The following is a 24,067-nucleotide window of genomic DNA, read 5'->3' on the forward strand; positions in this document are numbered from 1 at the left end:
ACTCGTGATATGCTGGAGGCATTAGACCTGGCTGCCCCACATGACTTCTTCCCGTTTGATCTTGACATGATCACTTTAGTTCTATCTTTAGAGTCCTATTTTGGGATTAAAACACTATCTCTTGAAAGTGCAATTCACATAGGAAGGAGTCATGCATCAGACTCTGGTTGCGCATGGGACTGGGGACATTGAGGTTTGTTGGGGGTGAAGGGCAAAGCCTGGCACAGGGTACCCGAGGGAGGGAGCCAGAAATATGCTTTAATCAGCCTTGTATTCAGGTTGGGGCTGTAGCTGAATGTCAGTTTGCTAAACTCTCTTCTCTATTTTCATTTAGCTGCTATCACCAAAGTCACCCAGCAGATTTGCTTTTGTGTCCTGACTGAGCTAGATGTCGCTGAAGAGAGAAATGTTGAGAGGAAAACTGACTAGAGGCCAGAGGTGAAGTCTCCCGAGGCCTGGAAGTCTGGCTCCCTGTGGCCACAGCCACCAAAGTCCAGATGACAAGACTGTAAGGGCCCAGTCCTGTTCTAAAAGAGCCTCTTGGCCCACATTGTGTAAGGGGGTTCAGGGCTGATGGCCTGCTCGGTGGTCACTCTCATTGGTAAGCTGTGGGAGGAGACTCAGGGTCCCGGGCTAGCCTAAAGGTGGGGACATCAGAGGGTGGTGGTAATGGTGGGGCTTGGGGAACGGGGGAATGGTTATTGAGTTTTGTTCTTGGTGGATGGGTACAGTCCTTACACTTTCTTGGTGAGTTGCACTGGGGGAAGAGGTAGTGTTAGATTGGTTAATAGCTGTGACTGGTGGTTTCTAAATTTTTGGTACTTGAGGTTTGAACCAGGAGTCTCTATAAAGGAGCTCTTTAGGGAAAATTTTCCTCTGACCAGGTCCAACCACCTGGCTTTAGAGGCCTGAAATGCTGCCATTTCTTCCTCTGGTTCCCTGAGGAGAGGGTTACAGTCCATTACTTATTGGTATTATTTAATCCAGAACACCAATTCTAGCAAAGCATTGATATTCATTCATCTACAGGATGCAATTGGCTGTTTAAAAAATTCAAAGTACCCAAAGCCAAGTCACTTTGTCCTTAGAGGTGTCTCTGTGTGGCAGTGGGTCAGACTCCAACCAGATTTTTTGCTTGGTTTTACCACAATCTTCTGTTAAGTCTTACATACAAAGATGAACTTTAAAGATTTTTTTATTCGTATACATGTTACACTTTAGGACAGATGAACAAATTTATGAGTCAGAAGTCTGGCAATACTGCTATTTTGAAGGATAATCCTTTATTTTACTTGAGACCTTAGGTCTTTATTTGGTTGATAGAAAGTAAATCTCTGGGTTTCTGGTATGAGCTTTAAGAGGACAGAAAATTCTCAAGTTTGGGTGGATCACTTGAATTCTTTCCGCTGGCAGTGACTCATGGACCCAACCCACCAAATGGCTTGCTCCTCTCTGTAAGGGTTGGTGTGAGGGAGTGTTACGCAGCCCCACACAAGCCCTCCTTGGTGCTAGAAGTGGTCATTTTCTTTTTCTGAAAACCTCAAACCAGGCTGCAACCTCCTCCTTGCTCCAACACCAGGCTTTCGTTTACACTGAGCCGCCTTGGTGTGGATTATCAGGATAGCGCACCTCTCCCACCTCCCTCTTTGTCCGAGGTCTGGTGGGGCTGCAGTCTCAGGAAAGGCTTGGTACTTGTGGGGACTTCTCTTTTCTCCCTGTGGAAATCAGGGAAGACTCTGGGAAAAAGCTGTTTCAACCTCAATGTGGCTCGTCAGTATAATTGGAAGCAAGTAATTCTGGTACCCAGGCTGCTCTTTAGCACCAGGTCAGTACAGAGCAGTAGGTTTGGCCTAGTGGGTGTTCCTGCATGGGTAGCATGGCTGCACTGGATGACACAACTGTCATTCTGAGACCCTGTCATTCTGGGCCCAGAAGAACCTGCTGGCTTGGTACGCTCCGTGGGGCTTCTTGGCCTTCGGTTTCAGAATTGATCAATGGTAAAGACAATCTGCCTTTATGACTTTTTCTCTCCACCAAACTGGCCCAGTCTCAGACATGGGAGTAACCTTGGTCATACTTGCTCAATAAAGACAATTCAGGGGAGCACGCTCATTTGCTTTGGATTCAGGGCATGCATCTGGGAGAACATGAAGGGACATTCCTACTATCATGGGCTCAAGATTTACACAGCAAATTCCTACCTGGCAAAGGAGTCCTGTGCAAGGAGTCCTGTGCCTAGACTCTGTAAACGTGACTCCTGTCGGAGCCAAGCTGGCGCCTGTCTCAGGGATCCTCTAGAGCTAATCCCTTAGGCAGAGTGCACTTGTCTTGAGGATCCCTGAGCGAGGCTTTAGCTTTCTTCACTCAAGTAAATGACCGGCTAATCCCAGGAACTTGCTGTTTCCCAGTGGCTCCTGGGGGAAGCAAGGGCCTCACAGCCCAGGTACCCTAATACTTGTTTAGTGACCCGTGTCACCCTCCTCTCATGACTCGATGGTGACTGCATTTTTGCCCTCTGCTGGATGCAGACTATTCCCAGGAACCCTCTGTGGGACGGAAGCCAGAGACTCCTTACAGCACTCAAGCTTTGTTGTGGAATTAATTTCTGAGCTTTTTGTTGTCTCCTTCAATCCCACTCCTAGTGTGCTAATCCCTTTTGTAGTGGGTACAGTTCATGAAGTTGTCAGCTCTTTAATGTCGGCAAACCTTAATGCGTACATAAACAACAGTGAGTGCATTACAACGGTACCCAGTGGTTTTTAACCCTTCGTTTCTACGCCCACAGGAGACTAAGATGATGGTGTTGGACATTAAGTGCTGCCTGTGACTTGCAATGCTGAAGTACACTCTTGTGGATAGTTAGGATGGGACCCCAACAGTGTTGGTTTTAGAGCCACAAGAGAGCCTGAGTTAATGTACACAGAGAATCATTCTGGCAGGTTTATTCCATGTAGACAGGAATTAACGTAGGTAAAGACTTAACAGAATGAACATATAGTGAAAGAGAGTGAAGGCAGGATGGAAAAGTAGATGCATGTGAAATCTTAAAAGTGGGAAGACATATCCCTGTGGAATTCATCTTCCCACATGATAGTGAGTCTGTGCCAGACTCACTCAGGGCAAGAGGGCACATCTTGAATAGAAGGTTCTGTGTATTATTTTCCTAGACCTGCTCTGTCTGTTACAGTAGCTACTGTAACAGTAGCTTTATGTAGCTTTAATTTAGTTTTAACAGTAGCCACATGTAGCTAGTTAAAACTAAATTAAAAATTCAATTCCTCAGATGCACTGATCACATTTCAAGTCCTTAGCTACACGTGGCTAGGGGCTACTATTGCACAGCACAGACATAGACCATATTCATCTTTGCAGAAAGTTCTACTGGACAATGTGACACAAAAAGCATAAATTGCCAACTCAGTCAGACAAGGCATCTGTGGTTTGGAAAGAGGTAGGGACAGACAGTTTGCTTATAAGATACAAATTCTGGTAACAAAATCAGTCCTGGTGGTAATAGTTTTTATTGATAGTACTTTTTTGGTGAGTGCTGTGAATAAACATTCCTCACTTGCCTAAGTCCTTAGTGTTTAAGGTCAATTCTGAAACTTCTGTCTTGCTAACTTCCCATTTTTGGTGGGAAGTGGGGAAGGGAAAGAGAAAGAGGGAGCACAGTGGGAAAACACGTAATATATTCAGACTTAAAAAATTTTAAAGGAATTATTTGCTCCCATATTTAAAGTTAGTTTTTACTAAACGCAGAATATCACAGCCACATAGACCCCGTTCCTTGGCACAATACCAAAGGAAGACAGCAATCCTGATAAATATCATCAGAGTCAGGAAGCAGGGAAGTAGAGACAGCTGTTAATTAAAACCCCTCACAGCTCAGGCAGATCCCACTTCCTACCCTAATGGCCATTACTGTCTAGTTTGTGGTGCTACAAGGGACCCACTGTAGCCCTTCTAGATTCCCTCTATCAAAAGAAACAGGCTTTTACTGGAGGCAGGTGGCCTGATGGTATGGGAAAGCTGAATCTTAGTGGTGACAAAATAGGAGACTCTCCACTTACTGACTTCAGAATAGGAGAACAGGAAAATGCCTGGGCCAGGAAGCTTCATTTTTACGGCATTTTTCAACCTCAGACTGTAGGGTCACTTTTGATTGAGGTAAAGGGGCCCTGCTATTAGTGGAAAAGACAACTCCTTCAGGACAAGTCTTCACTGGCAGGGTGGTGCTGTTGGACATGCCTTTCCTTCCATGTGTTAAGGTAGGAAACCCATTACCAGGACAGCTGACGCTGCAGTCAGAGCCCTCAAGGGCCTGTTAGAGAATCTCATGGGTATCACAGGGTTATCAGTCTGAATCCAGGTCATGGGGGCTGTCATAGCCAAACTCCTTCTGCACATCCAGAGGGTATTTGCTCCACACCTGTGGTCTGCTGCTGCCTCTTTCCTCGTCACTGAGGCTGTTGTATTCATCAGAGCCTAGAATGAGATAATAGGAATATATTATCATATTACATAACATATTACAGACACTTCCCCAATAGAATATTCCATAGGTTAATTGTTCCTCCATTAACAAACACCAAAAAATTATTTTTGTTTTGGCACTTGGAACCTCTCCAATACTCTTACACTGAAGCCAGGAAAGAAAGGGACACTGAGCTAGATGTTTTGAACCCACACCTGACTGACATTACACCTCTAGTAGCTCCCCTGGAAAAACTGGTCCACGGGTCTCTTACAGCTCCAACAGCTTGTGTTTGAGCTGATGAAGCTCAATGGCAGAGGAAGAGAGACAGTTAAGATGGACCTGTCAACTGTGCCTCAGTCTTAGATTCCACCAGTACTTCCCCATCCAAGGCTGCCATCCACCTACCTCTGGAATCTTCATCTCCATCACTGCTCTCCTCCTCTGGGTACTCATTGCGCCAGTTATTCTCACTGTTTTCGTCATCTTCATCTTCATAAATGTCCTCTGGTTGCTGGTCGTCATTCACCTGCACATCTCAACACAAACACGAGTATAAGTCAAAACGTCTAAGGTTATGGTCTGGGGGAAACTATCAGCAGACCGACCACCTTGGAGATGTCATTTAAGGTGCCAGGTGAAAAGGAGGCAGCCTGGTAGTTAGACTCTGCTGCATTAAAAGGCTGCACTGAGGACACAAGAGGGAGATACTGGCCCGATTCCACTCACAAGTCCAGCTCTGGGCACCACATCCCTGATGGGACAGACAACTCCACCAGAAGGGCCTGCACCAGAGTGGGAAGGAGAGACAGCTCTGATGGCAGTGACCTTCAAACTCTCGAAGGGCAGCCAGGTATGAGAGGGGTTATAACATTATGAGTGATGCCAAAGATCAGAACCAAAATTCCATTGTGAGGGTCCAGGTAAGGCAGGAGGAGGGGCTATGCAACGGTGCAAGGTGGGTGCCTGAGATTGCTGTCGTGCAGGTGTGGACTAAGACGCTTCTCTCGTAAGAGTGTGACAGGTACCACCTTAACTTTTCATGAATCATTTTAAATTTTGTTTTAAGAATAATGATGTTAGGAAGTTAGCTTTCTTAATTCAAGGTTTTCTCTCTTATAAGATACAATTTAAAAAAGGTTTTGTTCTCATTCATGTTAATTTCAGGTTTTATGTCTTTATTTTGTTATAAGCCCCATCAATGTTTTCTCCCCAGAGAGTGGGTAGGTATAAAAAGAAAGATGATGTTGCAAACCTTGTAAAGGATTCATTAAGAGCAAAAATGATCAATCTAGATCCTCTTTCCCAGAATTCCCTGCACTAAACCCAGGTTCCTAGAAGCCATTTAGAATAAATTTTTCCTTTTAAGAAGGACAAGATGAACTAAGAACAATGTTGATTTATCAGGATTGGAACCCCAGGATGGCAGAGTAGCATGACTAGAGAATCACTTAGGCTCCCTGCTGCCCCTCAGCCTCGTGGGTCCCCTTACCAGCTCCCACTCCTGGCTGTAGGGCTGCACAGAGAGGATGTTCTCAATCCATCCAGGAGTGGCCATCTCCAAGTAGTAAATGTCATACACGTAGTCGTCCTGCTGTTCCTCCCGGCGCTTGACTCTTGCTCCATCCTCAGATATAGTCAACCGCTCACGGATCAACTCCACAGAATTGCAGAGGATCACATCTGGGTCAGATGCCTATAAAGAAAACAGCAGATGATAACATGTATGTGATAAAACTTGGATGTTCTAAGAAAAGGAACCTTAGAGTTGGCGGAAGGAAACGTCCCTATAGTTCTCTATGTTCGATTCAATCTTCTTATCCCCATGGCCTACTAGTCTCAGTTAGCTATGAGATTAAAAAAAAAAAGTATCTATTATAAAAGGAATGTATAGTTCCTCCTTTGAGATAGAAAAAGATAGCCTCCAACTCTTTTGTGCTTGGCTGATGCAAGAGCACGTGTGAAGACTGGCCTGAGGAGAGGGGAGGGCCAGCAGAGCTGGTGAGTCTTCTCCTAGGTCCTCCTGAGCTCCTCTGGTATGATGTTCTCCCCATGGGGATCTGCATTTTGTGAGGCCTCCTATAGGGAGATCATTATTATTCAGCTTCAGCCTCAGGTGTACAGGGCAGTGGTCAGGCATCTATACCGTCCCTGTAGTGGTCTCCCTAATAAGACAAGTGCCCATCTGAACACCCTACAAAATCTTTACAACATTATTACATTCCCCAAACTGTCTTTCATATCCCTGTGGCCATCTTGTAATTACCAATTTGTGCTTTCTAATCCCCTCACCTTCTCCCTCATCCCCAGAGGCAACACTCAGTTTTTCTCTATATTTCTGAGACTGTTTCTGATTAGTTTGTTCATTTATTCTACTCTTTCGATTCCAGTTACATACCGTTTTAATCACAGCCTCGCCAGCAGTGTTACCAACACTGCTAGTCCTCTGCTAGTCTTAGTAGGCATAAAGCCTCAAGTTTGCTTTCAACTTAAGGTCATGTTTTTAAAATGATTATTCTGTAAACATTTTTGATGTTTATAATTTGTATTGTGTTGTTGGGAAAATCTGTGTTCACATCCTTAGTTTATTTACTAGTTTTTCTTATAAAATTGAGCTGTTTAATTGATTCAATTCCACTGAACACTGGTTTAATTTTTTAAAAAATTATTTGATTGGTAACTCACACATCAGTCTCGAATTAGTTTTGGTAAATGATGTGGCTATAGACATCATACTCAAATTGCTATCCAGGTGTACTGGTACTATGATTAAATATGTTTTGCCTGATGTATTTTGAAGTAAAACTTCATTTTTTTAATTTAAAAAACCATTATAAGGAGTGAAAAAATTTTTAATGTTTCTCAAGAGGGGGCATGCCTTAGGCTCAGAATTTTCTATTTCTATGAGCTTACTGCATGCAGACTTTGTTTTTTGGAACTGAGGTACAAAACAAACTTATTAAATGTAGTGTAGTGGGAAGAACACTGGATTCAGTGTGCGTTCTAGACCTAAATCTGCCTCAAACTTGATATGCTACCCAGGATTACACCTTTAAACTCCTTTTAAGGAGTTTTCCCATCTGCTCTATCTTTACCTTGCTCAAAATCCTCCAGTAATTCCCCATCTCAGGATGAAAAGGCAGTGTGTCTGTAGAAGTACCTACAGGGTCCAGCAGACATCCTTCCCCCAAATTCCGTTACTATTGTCACCCAGCTCACTGGGTTCCAGGCACAGTGACCTTGAAAAACACCAGACAAACAGCTTGAGAGCCTTCGGCTTGCGGGTCCTCCAATTGGAACGCCTCTACCCAAGATGTCCACGATGCCCTGCCATTCCCCTCCTTCAGCTCTTCACTTATTGTTTCAGTGAGACCTATGAAATGGAACCACTTTTTTCCTGCTTTGTTTTTCCCCCCTTACAGTCCATATCACCACCTGACACTGAGTTTACTTGCTTACTGTTTATCTCCATTATATCTGAATGTTAGGTCCTCACTGTTATATCCACAGAATTTAAGAACAATGCCTGGCACACAGTGGGAGCTCAGTAACTACCTGTTGAATGGATAACCTAATCTGTAAAAATGAGGCTATCAAGCAGGCTGGATCATCCATCAATAAAAGGGGATGCCGTCTGCATCTTCTTAACTGTGTACTGACTTAGGGCCCACACTTCTAATCTGTCCGGAGGAGCCCAGCTCTACTTCAGGCTTGTACTCACTTTGCAGGAGCCAGCGGCAGCGGCCTCTGGGTCTCCTTCTTCGTGAACCAGGTCGAACAGCTGGAAGTCTGCGTCGTCGGCGGCTTCTGGGTTTCCCTGCGCGTCCTCGGACTCTAGGGCACCCGAAGGAATCCCCGAGGATCGGTGGCTAGAGACAACCCTGTAGCGGCCCTCCTGCCGGATCTCCCGAGCCGACGCGCGGAGATCGCGGCGGATACGCTGCTGGCTGCCCCGGGACGGGCGCAAGACGGCCCGCACGAGCGGCTGGACCGGCTCCTCCTGGAGGGCAGTAGGGAAAGGATGCCGGCGTAAGCAAGGGTTCGTGTGGGGTCAGGGATACAGTTTCATGCCGGCTGCGCCCTAAGATCCCCTCCAGATCGGCTCCATTCCCGCCCAATACCTGGGAGCGCACGGTGGCCACCAACTGGAAGACATTATTCTCTGCTGCTCTCTCCGGACCCTCGGGGGGCGTCGTTTGGGCCACCGATTCGACTGTGTCGTTTCGGAGGCGTTTACAAGCGAGGACAAGAGCTTCGGCAGGCTCTGCGCTGCGCTTCCGCTTCACGCGGAGGACAGCTGCCCTACCGGCCTCCATAGCAGCTGTCGCGGAGCACTGTGGGGGACGCGTGGGGTGCCATGGGAGAGCTTCTAAGTTCCGCTTCCGGGCCCCGCCCCCGGCACGCTCAGCCGGCGCAGGAGGTCCGGCCCCTTCACGCCAGCCGCTGCAATGTGGCGGTGGCGGCAGAAGTGACGAGAGCGGTTCCCGCGGCGGGTGAGGCTCAGGGCGAGTTGGAAAGGTGGGGTCGCGGTTGGAGTCCCGCGTGCAGCCAGCTGCCTGTCATCCCCAGGGCTCCGGCAGCGTGGCCTGGCGTGGGTGTACTCGGGCGCCAGGGCACGCATCTCTTCGGGACTCTCGACGACCTTTTTGGAGTACACTTGGGGCGGCTCGGAGTGCCTGGGCCGGCGGGAGAACCGGGGTTCCAGGCGGGCCCCGGCTCTGCCGTCCTGTCAGGGGGTTGCCGATTGCTGGGCCGGTGGGGGAACACCTCCGCGGTCAGGTGGGTCATAGGGCGTAGCTGGAGTCTCCCCTCAGCTACAGAGACCTGCACCCCGTCATTAGGAGCTCCAGATATCGCTCCCCTAACTTCGCCACGGTTCTCTGATTGAGGGAGCTGCTGATGGGCTCGCCTTTCCCAGCCACTGTGGGCTGAATGCGTAGTTGGAAACCAGGTCATTCACCACACTAGCTAGAGCGGCCCTGTCAAAGCGTACACCTGCCGTGGAGATCCTTCCGTTTAAAACCCTTCGGTGCCTCCCAGTGCATTTAGAACAAAATCCAAATTCCTTTCCAAAGCCATCATAGCCCAGTGTGATTTGCAGTAGCCGACCCTTATTCTCCTGTCATTTCTTTTGCTCAAACTGCTTCAGTCACTCAGGCTTTTGTCAAAGTTTATTTTTGTTTCTGCAGCTGGTTGTGTCCACTTTTTCTTGGAAGAGTTGGCGTAAGGATTCCTGAAACACAAGTATTACTCTTCCCCAACTTCTAACCTGACTTATCTTGCAGGTCTCAATTTAAATGTCGCCTTCCTCAGAGTCTTTCATTAACCTTGTTATTCTCTTTCGTAGTCATCTTACGTGTGTCCTTTCTTGCACTATAATCTGTAGTTGTTTATACGTGGACTCTCTCCCTCATTAGATACTAATATCTAGGAGGCCAAGGACCTCCTCTGTCTTGTTTATGGTTGTTCTCCAGCCGGTAACACAGTACCTGGCATATAGAAGGTACTTAGTACATTTTGAATGAAACATCTTCCTTGTAATCTGACTACTAACGCAGTTAGAGCTTGGCAGGGTGGTTTCCATTCTGGAGACCAATTTCACAGCTCTTGGACCATGAGGAAAAGGTCAGAATATCTCCTGATTCTGGAGTGTGGGCTCCTTCTGAAAAACCACAAGTTATAATAATAGATGAAGGGATTTACCCACAGAGCCTGTCGTATTCATCAAGAGAGGTTACAGGACATGGTTCCCATCCTCACGCATTCATTTAGATTTGTAGGAAACCAATGACTTCAATACAGTTCTGAAAAGTCACTGATCCTAAAGCCTCAGCAACGTCACAGACAAAAAAAATTCCACAGATGAAAGTTCTTTATTACATTCTTAACCTTTAAATGACTTCAGAATTGATTCCACATGGACCACATGGTAAGAGTTTCGGGACCCTGCACGATATGGACCCTACCAACATGTTTGACTTCTTCAGTCTCCCTTCAGCTAAACTAATTTATTCACTGCGCATGACTGTCTAAACCTTTCTAATCTGATGAAGTGCCTTCTCCCCATGCCCACCTAAATCCTACCCATTTTTTAGGCCTTCTCTGAATGTTCAGCAAGATGTGGTCATTTTTTTCTACTACAGCATTTGTGAGACACAGTTTTCTAAAGCACTTTACAGATTCTGGTAGTTCTAGATACTCTGTTTTTTAGAAGAAATATTAGCCTATGAGATGTACAGAGCTGATTCTAGCAATGCTTTTCAAAGTAGGTTGCAACCCAGTGGTGAGTTATAACATCAGTTTAGTGGGTCATGATCAGCAATTAAAAAATAAAATTGAAATAGAATAAAATATATTAGAGGGCCTTGCCCATAGGAATGCTAAATAAGTGTTGTTTTGAAAAACTTGAAATTATTAACGTGTGTGTGTGTGTGTGTGTGTGTGCATTGCGTCTCTGTGTAAAGTATGTTTCTTACTGGGGTTGTCAGAAAGTTTGAGAGCCACTTGATTGGAGGATAGATATGCTGGGATTTTAGAAGTAGTGTTTTACCAAAAGACAAATTGACTGCTTTGAACAAGGCCAGAGATGCCCGAGTCTTTTCAGAAAAGATTGTTTCCCATCCTCTTATACAAGAATTCAGCGTTTACTTAGTCTAGATAATTTCCAAAGAAAGTCAAAAACTCTGGTCAGTAAAATGCCTCAGGAATGTTTAGGGGACCTCCACAAAAAATACGCAGGTTTCCTGAAGATGGATCAGTATTTAAGAAGAAATGAAGAAGAGTTGAGACACTTGCTCTTTTCTCAATGGTAAGAGGGAGGGCGTTGGGACAGCCCATACCTGCTGAGACATGCCTTCAAACTTTGAGCTGTGCCGTTCCTCTGTCTCTCAGAAATAGATTTCTTTGGGAGGAAAGCCCATACAAGACATTTTATCTATCTGGTGATATTTATTTGAAGCAAACTTTTTTAGATGAAGAAAGGTTTAAAAAACTTTTAAAATCAAATATCGAGTAGATAAGTAATTATAAAGAATACTGAGGCATAAAGAATGACAATATCATGAACACCTGTATTCCCACCACCCAGTTTTAGAAAAAGAACAGTATCACTTTGAAGTCCCCTGTGTGGCCCATCTCAATCCCATCCTTTTCCCTTCCCCCTTAAGGGTAACCACTTATTCCCTGGCTATGCTTTTTAGTATGATCCCTGAAGCCTATGTATGTTCTGCTTTGTATAATTATAAATTTTATATAAATGTAATCTTATATGTATTGTGTGATTTGCTTTTTTCAGCTCAACGTATTTCTGAGATTATCCATGTTTGGTATAGGTATGAATTATTTGTATAGATACAGGTTTTCCTAATTGGAATTGCTCTATCTTTGTATTTTTCCTTAAACTGTTTAGTATCCTGAGGCAGTATTGGTTTACCACCATCTCAATCTCTCTTTGTTCTCCTTTCCTACGAGCCCTTTCCTCTGCTTTATTTCCTTTCCCACTTGCCCTTACCTGAGGCTGCACCTGTGAGGCTCATTTGACCCTGTTGGAATTACTGAAGACTGCTGAAGTTTCCAGATAGCTTTATGAACTTACGTATTCTAATTTTTGATGTTATATGAGGACTATAAAACCAAATAACTCTTGCTGGAAAGATTAAAATACTGATTAACCAACTATTTTCAGTGGCTTTGACATTTATGTTAATTTTTTTTTCCTTTTAACATGTTTTTCCTTTACATTCTTGGGCATATGATGTGAATAGATTTCTGACCTGTCCAGGAGAAGTGAGCTGGCAAGGCTGATTTTCTGTGCTAAAACTGAGGAGCTGGTTGGCACCATGAAGGTCTTCTGTGGACGGGCCAATCCGGTCACGGGATCTGTGGAGTGGCTGGAGGAGGATGAGCATTATGATTACCAGCAGGAGATTGCCAGGTAACACAGGTTTGTTCACAGGCGGCTGACACTGGCTGGGGCAGCTCTCATCTCAAAGCTGATGCCTCAGGATCCAGTCAGAATGGAATAGGCCATCATGCAGTGCTTCTGATCAGGACAGCTGTTGGCCACAATCAAGTGTGCTCAGCTAGGTGGGTTTGTGTGTGAGTGAGGCTGACTGAGGCCTGTGTAAAGAGTCAGACATCAAGTAGCAGCCTTACCAGAGGATCTGTCTAATGGAGCAAAGAGGACCCAAGGTTCAGCAGTAGGGGTAGAATTTATGAAACTTAATCGTTTACTTGTGTCACTGAAATGGTGACCATTCCTCAATATGGTTAAATTCTCTGGAAAAAAAATGAAAAATGCATTTGCTTTTGGTTTTTTTCTATAAAGGGATGTTTAAAAGTATGTGAGTTACTGTTATTTAGCGTCCATTACATGCATGCAACATGCCAACACGATGCTAGGGCTGTGAATACCAAAATGAAGAAGACAGAGTTCTCATCCTTAAAAAGCAGGCAGTTTTGTGGAAAAGACAGACACATAAAAAGTTACAGCACAGGGTGGCCTGTTAGCTCGGTTAGAGCGCGGTGTGCCGGTTTGATCCTCACATGGGCCACTGTGAGCTGTGCCCTCCACAACTAGACTGAAACAGATTCTTGACTTGGAGCTGATGGGTTCTGAAAAAACACACTTAAAATAAATAAAAGTTAAAAAGAAAAAAAATTTACAGTACAGTGATACAAAGTGCCAATGGAAATGGGCACAAAAGTTCATGGAAACAGCAAGTACCAGCTGTGCTGAGGGGTGATATTTCAGTGATTTCCCAAATATGAATGGAGGGAAATTGCTTTCTGAGCAGCACGGATTACATGTAAACTTCCAGATGAGCTAATCTGAGGAGTGGCTGGAAGTTGGATGTGGTGGAGTATGCTACAAAAGTGGGGCTATGGTGAGAGAGGATGCTGAAAAGGTAGGCAGAGGTCAGGTTGTAAAGGGTGATAGCAAAATACAGGAAGAGGAATGTGAGTATATGTCCAGGCTCTGCCACTTCTTCCCTCTGTGACATTGGCCAACATACTTCTCTGAGCCTCATTATAATAATCCTGAATATAATATACATCTCATCGTAACACCCTTATCTTAGGATTGTTTGATGATTGAATGAAATACAATGTCTGGTACAGAATAAGAGCTCAAAAGTACTACTTTCTTTCTAAAAATTATGGACATTCTTTTTGGAGTGTCCAGCCGGGTCGGAGAAGTCCTGGCTGTTAACAATTGGAGTGAGCTGGTGGTATTTAGGGAGTGTGATGGGGAGTGAATAGGTGATGAGGCAGGGAACATGGAGAATGAAAAAGCCTCTTCAAAAAATGGAGGAAGATAAAAAGGACCAAATTTCAACTAAACATTTATAGGTGGGTTCAACTCTAAAAACTGCTGTGCCATAAAAGACCCCTATTCTTTTAGTGCAGTGCTCCTCTAAGCATAGAGGACGATGGATCGTCTGTGTCACAGTTGCTTGGAGCACCAGTTAAAGTGCAGATTTCTAGACTTCCAGCCAGATACCTGGATCAGAATCTCTGTGTGTATCCTGAGAATCTGCATTTAAAATAAGTTCTGCAGTGATTCTGATGTTAATCCAAAGGTGGAAGTCTATTTAGAGTGCTTGGAACTCTCAGAAAGCATCTTTGGGCTGAGTTCTGTGGGCTCATCTTGATCCTGCCAGAGATTTTCAAATTTGTAAATTGCTGTGGTAGAAAATACGCATAAAGAACTCTCCTAGTTTAACATTGTAATTTGGTGAACTTTTAGTTTTCCTGATGCCCTGAGGGAAAGTGCAGGGCCTGAAACCCCTCACACATACAGCAGGTATATACTTTCCCTTTCCCTGCTTCCTCTCCCTAGTATTACATCTGTGATTATCCCAAGGTACAAATGTATGCAAGATTATGTAAAGTATTAGACAAATTGAGGACAGTGGTTCTAAGGGAACAACTGTGTGATGTATAACATGGTCCGTGTGCTCGTGGCTTTGGAATTACTGTGACAGGGCTTGCAGCATTCTTGGGTCTGAGGTACTTGGCTGAAAATGAACATCTATCCGAGATTTTTTCTGCAGTACTGGAGAATGACTGCATATAACTCTTAAAATAGTTTAAAATTGGCCTGCATATTTGTTCCCTCTGATTTAAGAATGCGCTCATAGGTTGATGTATGTCATTATCGCAGAAATTTCTGACCTGTTTGTTTTTTGTTTTTTGTTTTAGATCTTCTTATGCTGATATGCTACATGACAAAGACAGAGTAAGTGTAAAAGGAAACTGTTATCTCTGATGTAGGGTTTTGAAACCTTGGATTATAAGAAGGTTAAAAACGCCCCCTGGAGGCGTGATATTAGAATGATGCTGAGGGCCAGTTGGCATAGTGGTTGGGAAATCAGCCAGGAGGTTGGGTCCTACTTCTGGCTCTGCTCTTGACCTGAGTGTGACCTTGGAGAACACATGGGACTTCTGTGGTTCTCTTTTATTAGGATTTAAAATGAGCAGGATGTACTAGCTGATCTCCATGATCTCTCTAGATAAAAATTCTCTAATTACTGTGATGTTGCCCATTGTATAGTCAGTTTGTAATTCAAAATAATCTCTAAAGGTCATGCAGACTGTATTTGGTAAAGCAGATTTGGCTTTCATTGCAGAATTACATTTCAGCTTTCCTCTTTGAATTTTCTTTTATCTGAGTTATGGACCAGTGCAGTTCTGGTCTTATGATGTTGACAACCCAGAACTTCCTGGTCTACCAGAGTGCTTGACCATCTCAGCCAGATGGTTTGTAAGCTAGAGGCTTGAAGGAAAAGATGTAGGGCCAAGCTTAAAAACTGAGCAGTGCAGGGCAGGAGAGGGAACAGGGGTGGTCATGAGGCTGTGTTGTCGTCTCCTTCACCCAGCCCTGGGTAACTGCTCGGCTTACCGACTTCTTGGAAACACTGTGATAGAATGAACTTCAATATCATTTGTGTGTAGGCTACACTGAAGGCCCTACGTGCCTCCCGAATTTTTGTCAAATGTCTGAGGACCTTTGATGAACTGTTGGGGAATCACAGAATGTGGAATGAATATTGTTCTTGGCTTTTGACTACTCCTCTCTAGCTTACTGGTTTGGCTCCTTATTGGACTCTTGGGGCTGTGAGCCTCTCTGGTTTTAGAGTCATCTATAAAGAGATGACTCTAGCTTTTTGCTCTAGCTTCCAGGGGATTTGGACAAATGGCATTGCCACCCATCCAGGCAACCAAGCCAGAAAGATGGCATGTTTTTCTTCAACTGAACCTACAACCTGTCATCAAATTTTGTGGGTCTTTCAACCCCACTGCCTCCTCAGCCCTCATTTACTGGTGTCGGCCTCTCTTTGCCATCCTCTGCGTAGCCGCCCACGGGATCTTTCTGAAATGCCAATCTGACCATGTTAGTCTTCTGCTTAAAACCCTTCAGTGCCTCTCCCTGCTTTCAAGGTAAAATCTAAGCTCCCTGGCAGAACATTCATAACTTTTCATTATTTAACTCTTTAATTTCTCCTCCCCCATTCTACACATGAGGAAATGGGATCAGAACTTGCTGGTTAATGGCAAAACCAAGGTAAACATATTTCTCTATACTTTTGTGTGGTGCCTTATATTTTGTTGTTGATTTAGAACACTTCCGTTATTCCATAAAATTACCTCATGCTTGTTTGAAGTCAATCCTGGTGCCACCCCAGCCCCAGGCAGCCACTGATCTGCTTTCTGTCTCTATAGTTTTGCCTGTTCTATGAGTTTCATATAAATGAAATCATACTATATGTATTTTATATGTTTGTTTTCCTTCCTTCATCGTGTTTTTGAGGTTCATTCATGTTGAGTATGTATGAGTATTCATTCCTTTTTATTGGTGAGTAATATTCTATTATATGGATATACTATATTTTGTTTACCCATTTACAGTTGATGGACATTTGGATTGTTTTCAGTTTTTGGCTATTTTGAATTTTGAATAGTACTGTTGTAAACATTCACATACAAGTCTTTGAACACATTTTTATTTCTTTCTGGTAAACATATAAAAGTAGAATTGCTGGACCTGTGCGTTAAGTGTAGGTTTAACTTAGTAATTTGAATTTTCATTTTTCTAATGACTAATGATTTCGAACATCTTGTGCTTATTTGCCATCTGTATATCTTCTTTGCTGTTGTCTAGAATTATGAACATAGGTATGATCCTTGATAGACACTACCACTGCCAAATTGCCTTTCAAGAGGGCTCTGATTTCACTGTAGTGTCTTCAAAATTGAGTAATTAAAAAGTACAGCTAATTTACTGTGCGGGTGTCATTAATTTGAAGGGTATGCCAACCTTGGTTTACTGTTCCAGAAGCTGGTTATCATGGTTCTCAGATGATCAACTCATGGCGGGACTGAAACTCCCAGGCCAGTTCCCAATCCTACTTTTGTTACCTCACAGCCACAGCTGCTCAGAGAAAACAGTGTCCTCCTGCTTTGGGGGGATACACTGTATTTGGTTATAATGGGATATAATGTATTTAATGGTCATTTTCCTAGTTCCACAAATTCTAACAGTTGCCATACAATGTTTATTTTTAAAGGTGTGTGTGTGTGTGTGTGTGTGTGTGTGTGTGTTAAAAAGCACATAACATAAAATGCCATACTGACTTTATCCAAGGCATACATGCACTTATTTTAAGGATCAAATAGTTGTATAAAGCTTATTGTGAAAATAGAGGTCCACTGGTATGTCATTTCCCCCAGACAAAACCTTTTCTTGCTTCACCTCAGAGGCAACCTCATTTCTTTTCCTTGAGCTGTTTGTTTCGTATTTACCTTCATATCTAAATAGCTATTGTCTGTTGAATCCCCACTGTGAGAGCTGAGAATTTGGTTTTCATTCACTTCTTTTCAATTTGTTCCCCTTTCCTCCCAATTAATTTTTGCTAAATCAGTATTCAGTCTTTCAGGAGGCAAGTGACTTAAATTCTTTGTTCCTCTGTTTTCTTACCTGTAAAATAGAGATAACAATAGTACCTCCTTTTCAAGGGTTGTTGAGATAAGCACTATATAAGCTTGTGTGTTAGTTAAAATCGTGTTTACTTTATTAGAACTATACAAACACTATTCACAGTTGAACTATGTGAGATATTCTGATTACTTTTACTTTCTTGCATAATGCTTTGTTAATAATTGTCTTATTTTGGCCTTGTTTCTATTTACACATCATTCTTTTATGCCCAAACTTTCCCCTAATTGTCTAAATGACCTTGCAAAAGAAAAGGTCAAACAATCAGCTATTTCTGTCAGTTTATCTTCTTGGCAAATGTCTCTGGGATCATTTTGACCTGCTCCAGTCTGAACCCGGGATCATTTTGACCTGCTCCAGTCTGAACCCGGTGCTCTATAGATCTGCTGTGTATCTTGTCAGCCTGGGATTCTCGTTTATTGTCCTGGTGCAGATTTCCTTCACTTCTCTTTTTATAGTGGGCCTTCCATTTCCTGGATCCCATGTCTTCCCGTGCAGTTAACTCTCTTTTTGGTGAAGCACATCCTTCCTCTTGTTTCCTGTGAGTGTGCGTGGGAGGTTTTTTCAGTCTTTGCTTATCTAAAAACTTTTTTTTTCTATCCTTACACTTGCGACTTAGGCTGAATATGGATTCTAGTTTGGAAATCACTTCTCTTTAGAATTTTGACATTATCATTCCATTTTCTTACAGAGTTTGGTGTTGCTATTTTGAGGTCTGGTACCATTTTTATTCTTTACAAAACATTTTAAATATATAATTCAGAAGAGTATAAATACGAAAGAGTGTAAGATACATATGTACAATTTGAAGAATAATAATAAAATTAATGCTCATAGACTCACCACTCAGCTTAGGAAATAGAACATTACCCTTACTCAGAATTTCCCCGTGTGCTTCTTGATTACGTTTCTGTCCCTGCCTCCAGAATTTTCCACTATCTTGTATTCTGTATCAGCCAGTCCCTGGATTTTCTTTAGTTTTATCGCCTAATATGTATCCTTGAAAAATAAACTCTTGGCCTTTTGAGCCTTGCCTTTGCTCGGGGCCTGCTCCAAACTCTTTGGAGTATACTTTTTCTCCTAATAGTGCCACCTCAAGCCTTGAACCTTGAGCCTTGAAGCCTTCCTTGAGCTGCTTTTCTTTGTGCTCAGCCCCCTCCTAATTCTTTGGAGTGTATCATCTTTTCTAATAAACTACTGTCTTACCACTCTAAAAAAATAAAAAAATAAACTCTTCATTTTGCTGTTTTTGAACTTTATGTAATGGAGCCATATTCTTTATGACTTGTCTTTTTGCTCAGCATTGTTTTTGAGATTCAATCCATTTTGCATGTAGCTGTAGTCAGTTTATTCATTTTCACTGCTGTATGCTTTCCATTGTGTGAATGTCTCATTACTTACCCTTTCTTCTAGTGATAGACTTGGGGGTGTTTCCAACTTCTTGCTGTTTAAGTAGTTCTGCTGGAACATTCCAGTACATGTTCTCTGGTGCACATGCACGTTTTTCTATAGATTGTATATACTTAGGTTTGGAATTGCTGGCCACTGGATGTGTTCAGCTCTACCAGGTAATGCCAAATTCTTTTCCAAAGGGATCATGCCAGTTTACATTCTCACTGCATGTTTATAATAGTTCTTGTGGGTCCACATCCTTACCTGTATTAGGTATTAACCAATTTTTACATATTTGACAATCTGGTAGATTTGAACTAATCTCATTATAGTTTTGACTTGCATTCCCGATTACTACTGGGTATAAGCTCTTTTTGTTTATTGGCTATTCATATTTCCTCTTTTATCACTTAGTAATTTATTCCTATAAATTTCTATATGTATTCTGGGTACTAAACTTATCAGTTATATATTAACATGTTGCAAGTGTCGTCTCTTAGTTTGTGCGTTGTCTTTTTATCCAATAAACACAAGTTCTTAAATTTAATGTCAAATTTATCTTAAATTTCCTTTATCAGTTGGTGCTTTTTGTCTCTTCTTTAAGAAATCCTTCCTTTTGCCAAGGATTTAAAGGCTGTTGCTGATACATAAAATTTCAATCGATTTTTATTTATTGATTTGGAATCTTATAATCTTTCTAAGTTCTCTTAATTCTAATAATTATCTGTAGGTACTTTGGGGTTTTTTTAAAATAGGCATTCATCCCATCTGTGAAGAATGACAATTTTGTTTTTTTTTTCTAGAGCTTATTTCATTTCTTCTTGCTCTGGTGTATTGGGTAGAATCTCCAATATAATGTTGTCCACTTCATCTGATTTAAAAATAAATATATTTGCTAAAAGTTGTTTATGGTATCCTTTACACTCTTTAATATCTGTAGCACATGTGCTGTCACCCTCCCTCACCACCACTGCTGCCCTTCAGTCCCAGTTTTTGCTTACTCATACTTCTTTCTCTCCATCTACTTTTTTTGGGGGGATTAATCTCACCAGAGGTTAATTGATTTTATTAGTCTTTTGAAATAACTAACTTTTATCCTTGTTGATCTCTATATTTGTTTCCTAGGTCGTTAATTTTTTTTCTTTATTCTTATCCATCCACTTATTTGGTGTTGCTATTAGCAGTCTTCTTTCTAATTTTTTGAGGTAGATGCTTACCTCATCTTTTGTCTTTTTAAATACATTTCTCTCCTAATACTGCTTTAGGCATCCCATGAGTTTTGATATGTAATTTTTAAATTCAGTTCTAAATAGTTTCTAATTCCCTTTTATTTAGTCTTTTACCTGTGAATTTTGAACTTAATGTTCAAAAATCTTTTCTTCTTTATGTTTTTGTTATTGAGAGTTCTAACTTGATTGCACTGTGGTCAGAGAATATGGCCCTTTTGAGACCATACCTCCCTCCAGATTTGGATTTAATTATTCTGGGATGTGGCGTGGGCATTGAGATTTTTGAATGTGCACCAAGGTTGAGGTCCACTACTTTAAATGTTCCTACAGAGCCAGCCATCTTGCTACGTTTACCAATAGTCTGACAATCTGCCATTTCTTTCCTGTAGTAAAACATTAAACATATGTTGTATTAGTTATCTATTGCTGTATAACAAATTCTCCCAAAGTTTATTATCTCACCATTTGTGTAGGTCCACTTAGCTAGGTCCCCTGGCTCTGGGTCTCTTGTAGGCTGTGATCAAGGTGTCAGCTGGTAGGATAGTCTTCTTAAGGCTCACTTGAGGGTGGATCCACTTCCAATTGTTTGACCTCCTGATATTCCTTACTAACTTGCCAGGTCATCAGTACATTTAAAAGATTTACAAATATCTTCCCATGATTATTAGTTATTTTCAACAGAAGCGTCAGGGTACTTACTCAGCCAAAGTCTAAAAGATGGAAAATATATCTAAGTTACTAAAAACTTGAACTAAAACCCTTCATGTTACAAAGAAATCATCTCCTGAGGGGGAAAATATGTTTTAAACAAGGAAGCTGTATAAAATAGAGTCCAGTAAGGAAACCAAAAGCCAAATTACGTATTTCAACAGAGGGAATTGGTTATACAGGTGTGGGAGGGCTGGGAGGCAAATGAGAGCACTGAACTAAACTAGTGGGCGGAAGAGCAGGGAGCAGTTACCTCCTAGCGCTGGGGAAACAAGGGAGAAGATTGGGGTTTTCAGAACCTAGAAGCTCAGAGGAGAGGTCCTGTGGGCTGGTACTCAAGTCTCCAAGGGGATCTCTGCTGAGTGCTGTTGCTACCTCAGAGGGGTCCGGGGAGGCTGGTTAGAAGATTCCTGGCAGGATCTGTCATCTGGAACCAGCCACCGCTCCTTGGTGGACACTGGTGATAGCAACAGCCATACAGAAAGGAACAAGCTTTCTCCCTCCTCCTGCCTTCCATCACCCTCTAGTTTCCCCTGGGTCTGTACCTCGTAGCTGGAAAAAGAAGGTGTTTCCAGAGCCCTGACGGAAGCATCACTGAGCAGAGTGTAGAAGAGTGGATGTGGAGGGGCGAGAGAGTCGTCTAATAAAGGGCAAGAGGCAGACCTCATGCTCTTGCCGTCCTGCAAGGCCCGCCCAACTCAGCTAGTCAGTGTCGAGGGACCACCAAGGCCTCGACGTCGTGACTTTCGTTGATTTGCCAATGGTGAATCCAGAATCTCACAAAGCACCTTTCTGCTTGTTTATGATAACTGGTCTAAAGTGACAGCTATTTCTCCCTTTCTCTTAGAATATAAAATACTACCAGGGTATCCGGGCTGCTGTGAGCAGGGTGAAGGACAGAGGACAGAAGGCCTTGGTTCTCGACATAGGCACCGGCACAGGGCTCTTGTCGATGATGGCGGTCACGGCAGGCGCCGACTTCTGCTATGCAGTCGAGGTGAGCCGTGCTCTGCAGGCGTGTCCTGCTGCTTGGGTGGGAAGCCCCACGTACCCCTTGAACTTGGCCCATGCATGCGTTTGTTCACAGACATTCATGGAGTGCTCACCCTGTGCAACCAAGGACAGGGCTAAGTTCTGAGGCTACAGAGCTGAATCAGACACAATTTGTTCCTCTAGGAGCATGTTTTCTCCTCTGAAAACAGTGATTCTCATTGTTGGCTGCATGTCAGGATCACGGTGGAGCTTTACAAAGTACTGCTGCCTAGCCCCTCCATACCTCTCTCCAGATTTTGATTTAATTATTCTGGGATATGGCCGCGGTGTTGAGATTTTTGAATGTGCACCAAAGTTGAGATCCATTACTTTAAACGTCCCGACAGAGCCAGCCATCTTACTACGTTTACCAGGAGTCTGGCATATGCCACTTTTTCCTGTAATAAAACATTAAACACATGTTGTTTTTTGGTAATGTAAGTAATACATATCTTTATAGGAAATTTGGTAAATATAAAATAAAAAGAGTGTGCTAACTCAAAGTTAACCATTGTTATCATTTTGGTGTATATTCTTTCAAGGGTTTGTGCTGCCCTGGAGAGTTGGGTTTGCTTTGGTAGACGGGGCAAGGGCAGGAAGGCTGAGGTTTGCCTCAGAACAGTGAATGTGGCTGGAGCATCAGTTGGGGGAATGGGGATGGAAGGAATAGCAGTGGGGGAAGCAAGTGGTCCTTATTATGGGAGGCCTCGAGTGCCGTAAGAAAATATAGGCGGTGTTCTGCCAGCAGTGGGCATTTGGGGCAGTTTTGAGCAGTAGGGTGACCTGCTCACACTTAAGTCCAACACAATAACAGTCTCATATAAAGAGCACTGGACACATCCTGTCCCTGTCACAGATCATAGTTTTGTGAGACAACTCTTCTTCCTGGTTCCCTTTCGTGTGGCACTGACACCTGCTGTCATTAGGCAGTAGTGCAACGTCCCTGGGATTCCCTGAATCCCACTGTGCCTGGTGTGTGTAATGGGAACTCCTAGCTGCAAGTTAAAGCCAGTGGAATCTCATCCCTGTGTATTCATTTTCATGACACACATTTGGAGAATAAAGTTATTTGTTACACAATGAAGTCTTGTTTATTTAGATTAAATCAGCCCGAAGAAATATTTCCTATGTCTCGAATGGTAACAGGTACATTTTATGTATTCAGGAGGAAATTCTGCAGTGGAGGCTTCTTTTACTTCAAATCTTAGAACCAGAATCAAGGAACATCTTGCTAATCTTGGGTGTCAGTATGTTATTACATTGATTGCTAATTTTTCTTGGGTTTTGGCTCTAATTTCTAGGTTTTCAAGCCTATGGCTGATGCTGCTGTGAAGATTGTAGAGAAAAATGGCTTCAGTGATAAGATTAAGGTTATTAACAAGCATTCCACAGAGGTGACCGTAGGGCTAGGTAAGAGTAACACATCCTTTGAAAGCTTTACTTGCTTTTGTAAGAGAGGAAAAGGCTTATTTAAGTTATCCGGCATAAATGTGTCCAGGTAATTGCAGAGATACGGGGCTTCTCCATGTGGTGGTCTGAAGATAAGCACTTTGCTTCTCTTCTAGTTTATTTCTCTCCAAGCTAAAGCAAATCAGCAGTGAGTAAACCAGAGCTAATCAAGAGTAACAGCTGTGATGCAAACAAAACCTCCTTTTTCTTTGAGTAAGTTGGAATTCTTGTGTGGTTCAGCTCTCTGAGTTTCGAGTTTTATCAGACAGAAGTGAAACTAAGTAGACAGCAGAAAGAGTTTTGCTTGGTTCCCACATCCTACTTCAGCATTCAGCATGAAAGAGTTGCTTGAGTAGCACAATCTCCACATTTCCAGAATATTTTTATAGTCTAAGAGTTTGAACCAGACTTCTAAAATTTCACATACCACTGATATCTGGAGAGCACAATGGAAAGATTAGGAAAAGAAGCTTCTAGGGTGAAGTTATGAATATCACCCCATTTTTTTTTATTGGGGAAGGGGAACAGGACTTTATTCGGGAACAGTATGTACTTCCAGGACTTTTTTTTTTTTCCAAGTCAAGTTGTTGTCCTTTCAGTCTTAGTTGTGGAGGGTGCCGTTCAGCTTCAAGTTGTTGTCCTTTCAGTCTTAGTTGTGGAGGGTGCAGCTCAGCACCAGGTCCAGTTGCCGTTGCTAGTTGCAGGGGGCGCAGCCCCCCATCCCTGTGGGAGTCGAACCGGCAACCTTGTGGTTGAAAGATCGTGCTCCAACCAACTGAGCCATCT

At 42.9% G+C, this 24,067-nt stretch overlaps 3 protein-coding genes across 18 annotated transcripts in view; 2 read left to right on the forward strand and 1 right to left on the reverse strand.

Moving 5' to 3' along the window:
- SLC7A6 (solute carrier family 7 member 6) overlaps window positions 1–2,738 on the forward strand; it is a 32,139-nt gene extending 29,401 nt beyond the window's left edge. For all 8 annotated transcript variants that reach the window (XM_081032679.1, XM_081032682.1, XM_081032684.1 and 5 more), the window contains one exon: window positions 335–2,738. In XM_081032679.1, the coding sequence (XP_080888805.1) occupies window positions 335–429 (95 nt within the window). In that variant the 3' untranslated portion in view covers window positions 430–2,738. The remainder of the gene's footprint in view (window positions 1–334) is intronic.
- Window positions 2,739–2,927: 189 nt separating this feature from the next.
- Window positions 2,928–8,801, reverse strand: SLC7A6OS (solute carrier family 7 member 6 opposite strand). Its single transcript, XM_081032687.1, has 5 exons — window positions 8,596–8,801; window positions 8,196–8,474; window positions 5,967–6,170; window positions 4,883–5,003; window positions 2,928–4,485 (listed from the first exon to the last, which is right to left on the reverse strand). The coding sequence occupies exons 1-5, from the start codon at window positions 8,788–8,790 to the stop codon at window positions 4,355–4,357; spliced, it is 930 nt and encodes a 309-aa protein (XP_080888813.1). The 5' UTR covers window positions 8,791–8,801; the 3' UTR covers window positions 2,928–4,354.
- A 57-nt stretch (window positions 8,802–8,858) lies between these two features.
- Window positions 8,859–24,067, forward strand: part of PRMT7 (protein arginine methyltransferase 7) — a 42,473-nt gene continuing 27,264 nt past the window's right edge. For 2 of the 9 annotated variants that reach the window (XM_081032671.1, XM_081032674.1), the window contains exons 1-5: window positions 8,866–8,967; window positions 12,238–12,407; window positions 14,678–14,714; window positions 21,648–21,797; window positions 23,134–23,242. In XM_081032671.1, coding sequence (XP_080888797.1) covers window positions 12,313–12,407; window positions 14,678–14,714; window positions 21,648–21,797; window positions 23,134–23,242 — 391 coding nt within the window. In that variant the 5' untranslated portion in view covers window positions 8,866–8,967; window positions 12,238–12,312. Of the gene's footprint in view, window positions 9,254–12,237; window positions 12,408–14,677; window positions 14,715–16,000; window positions 16,041–21,647; window positions 21,798–23,133; window positions 23,243–24,067 lie in introns of all 9 variants that reach the window. The other 7 variants (XM_081032669.1, XM_081032670.1, XM_081032667.1 and 4 more) reach the window with 7 other exon arrangements.

The sequence above is a fragment of the Rhinolophus hipposideros genome, assembly GCF_964194185.1.
Source record: "Rhinolophus hipposideros genome assembly, chromosome: 21".
Classification (NCBI taxonomy): domain Eukaryota; kingdom Metazoa; phylum Chordata; class Mammalia; order Chiroptera; family Rhinolophidae; genus Rhinolophus; species Rhinolophus hipposideros.

Excerpts from the sequence above, each read along its gene's own strand:
- SLC7A6OS (XM_081032687.1), bottom strand. The coding sequence starts at position 8,790 with ATGGAGGCCGGTAGGGCAGCTGTCCTCCGCGTGAAGCGGAAGCGCAGC. Across the intron at positions 6,171-8,195 it reads CTGCCGCTGGCTCCTGCAAA|GCATCTGACCCAGATGTGAT; the intron begins GTGAGTACAAGC and ends TTTTCTTTATAG. Across the intron at positions 5,004-5,966 it reads ACAGCCAGGAGTGGGAGCTG|GTGAATGACGACCAGCAACC; the intron begins GTAAGGGGACCC and ends TGAGATGTGCAG.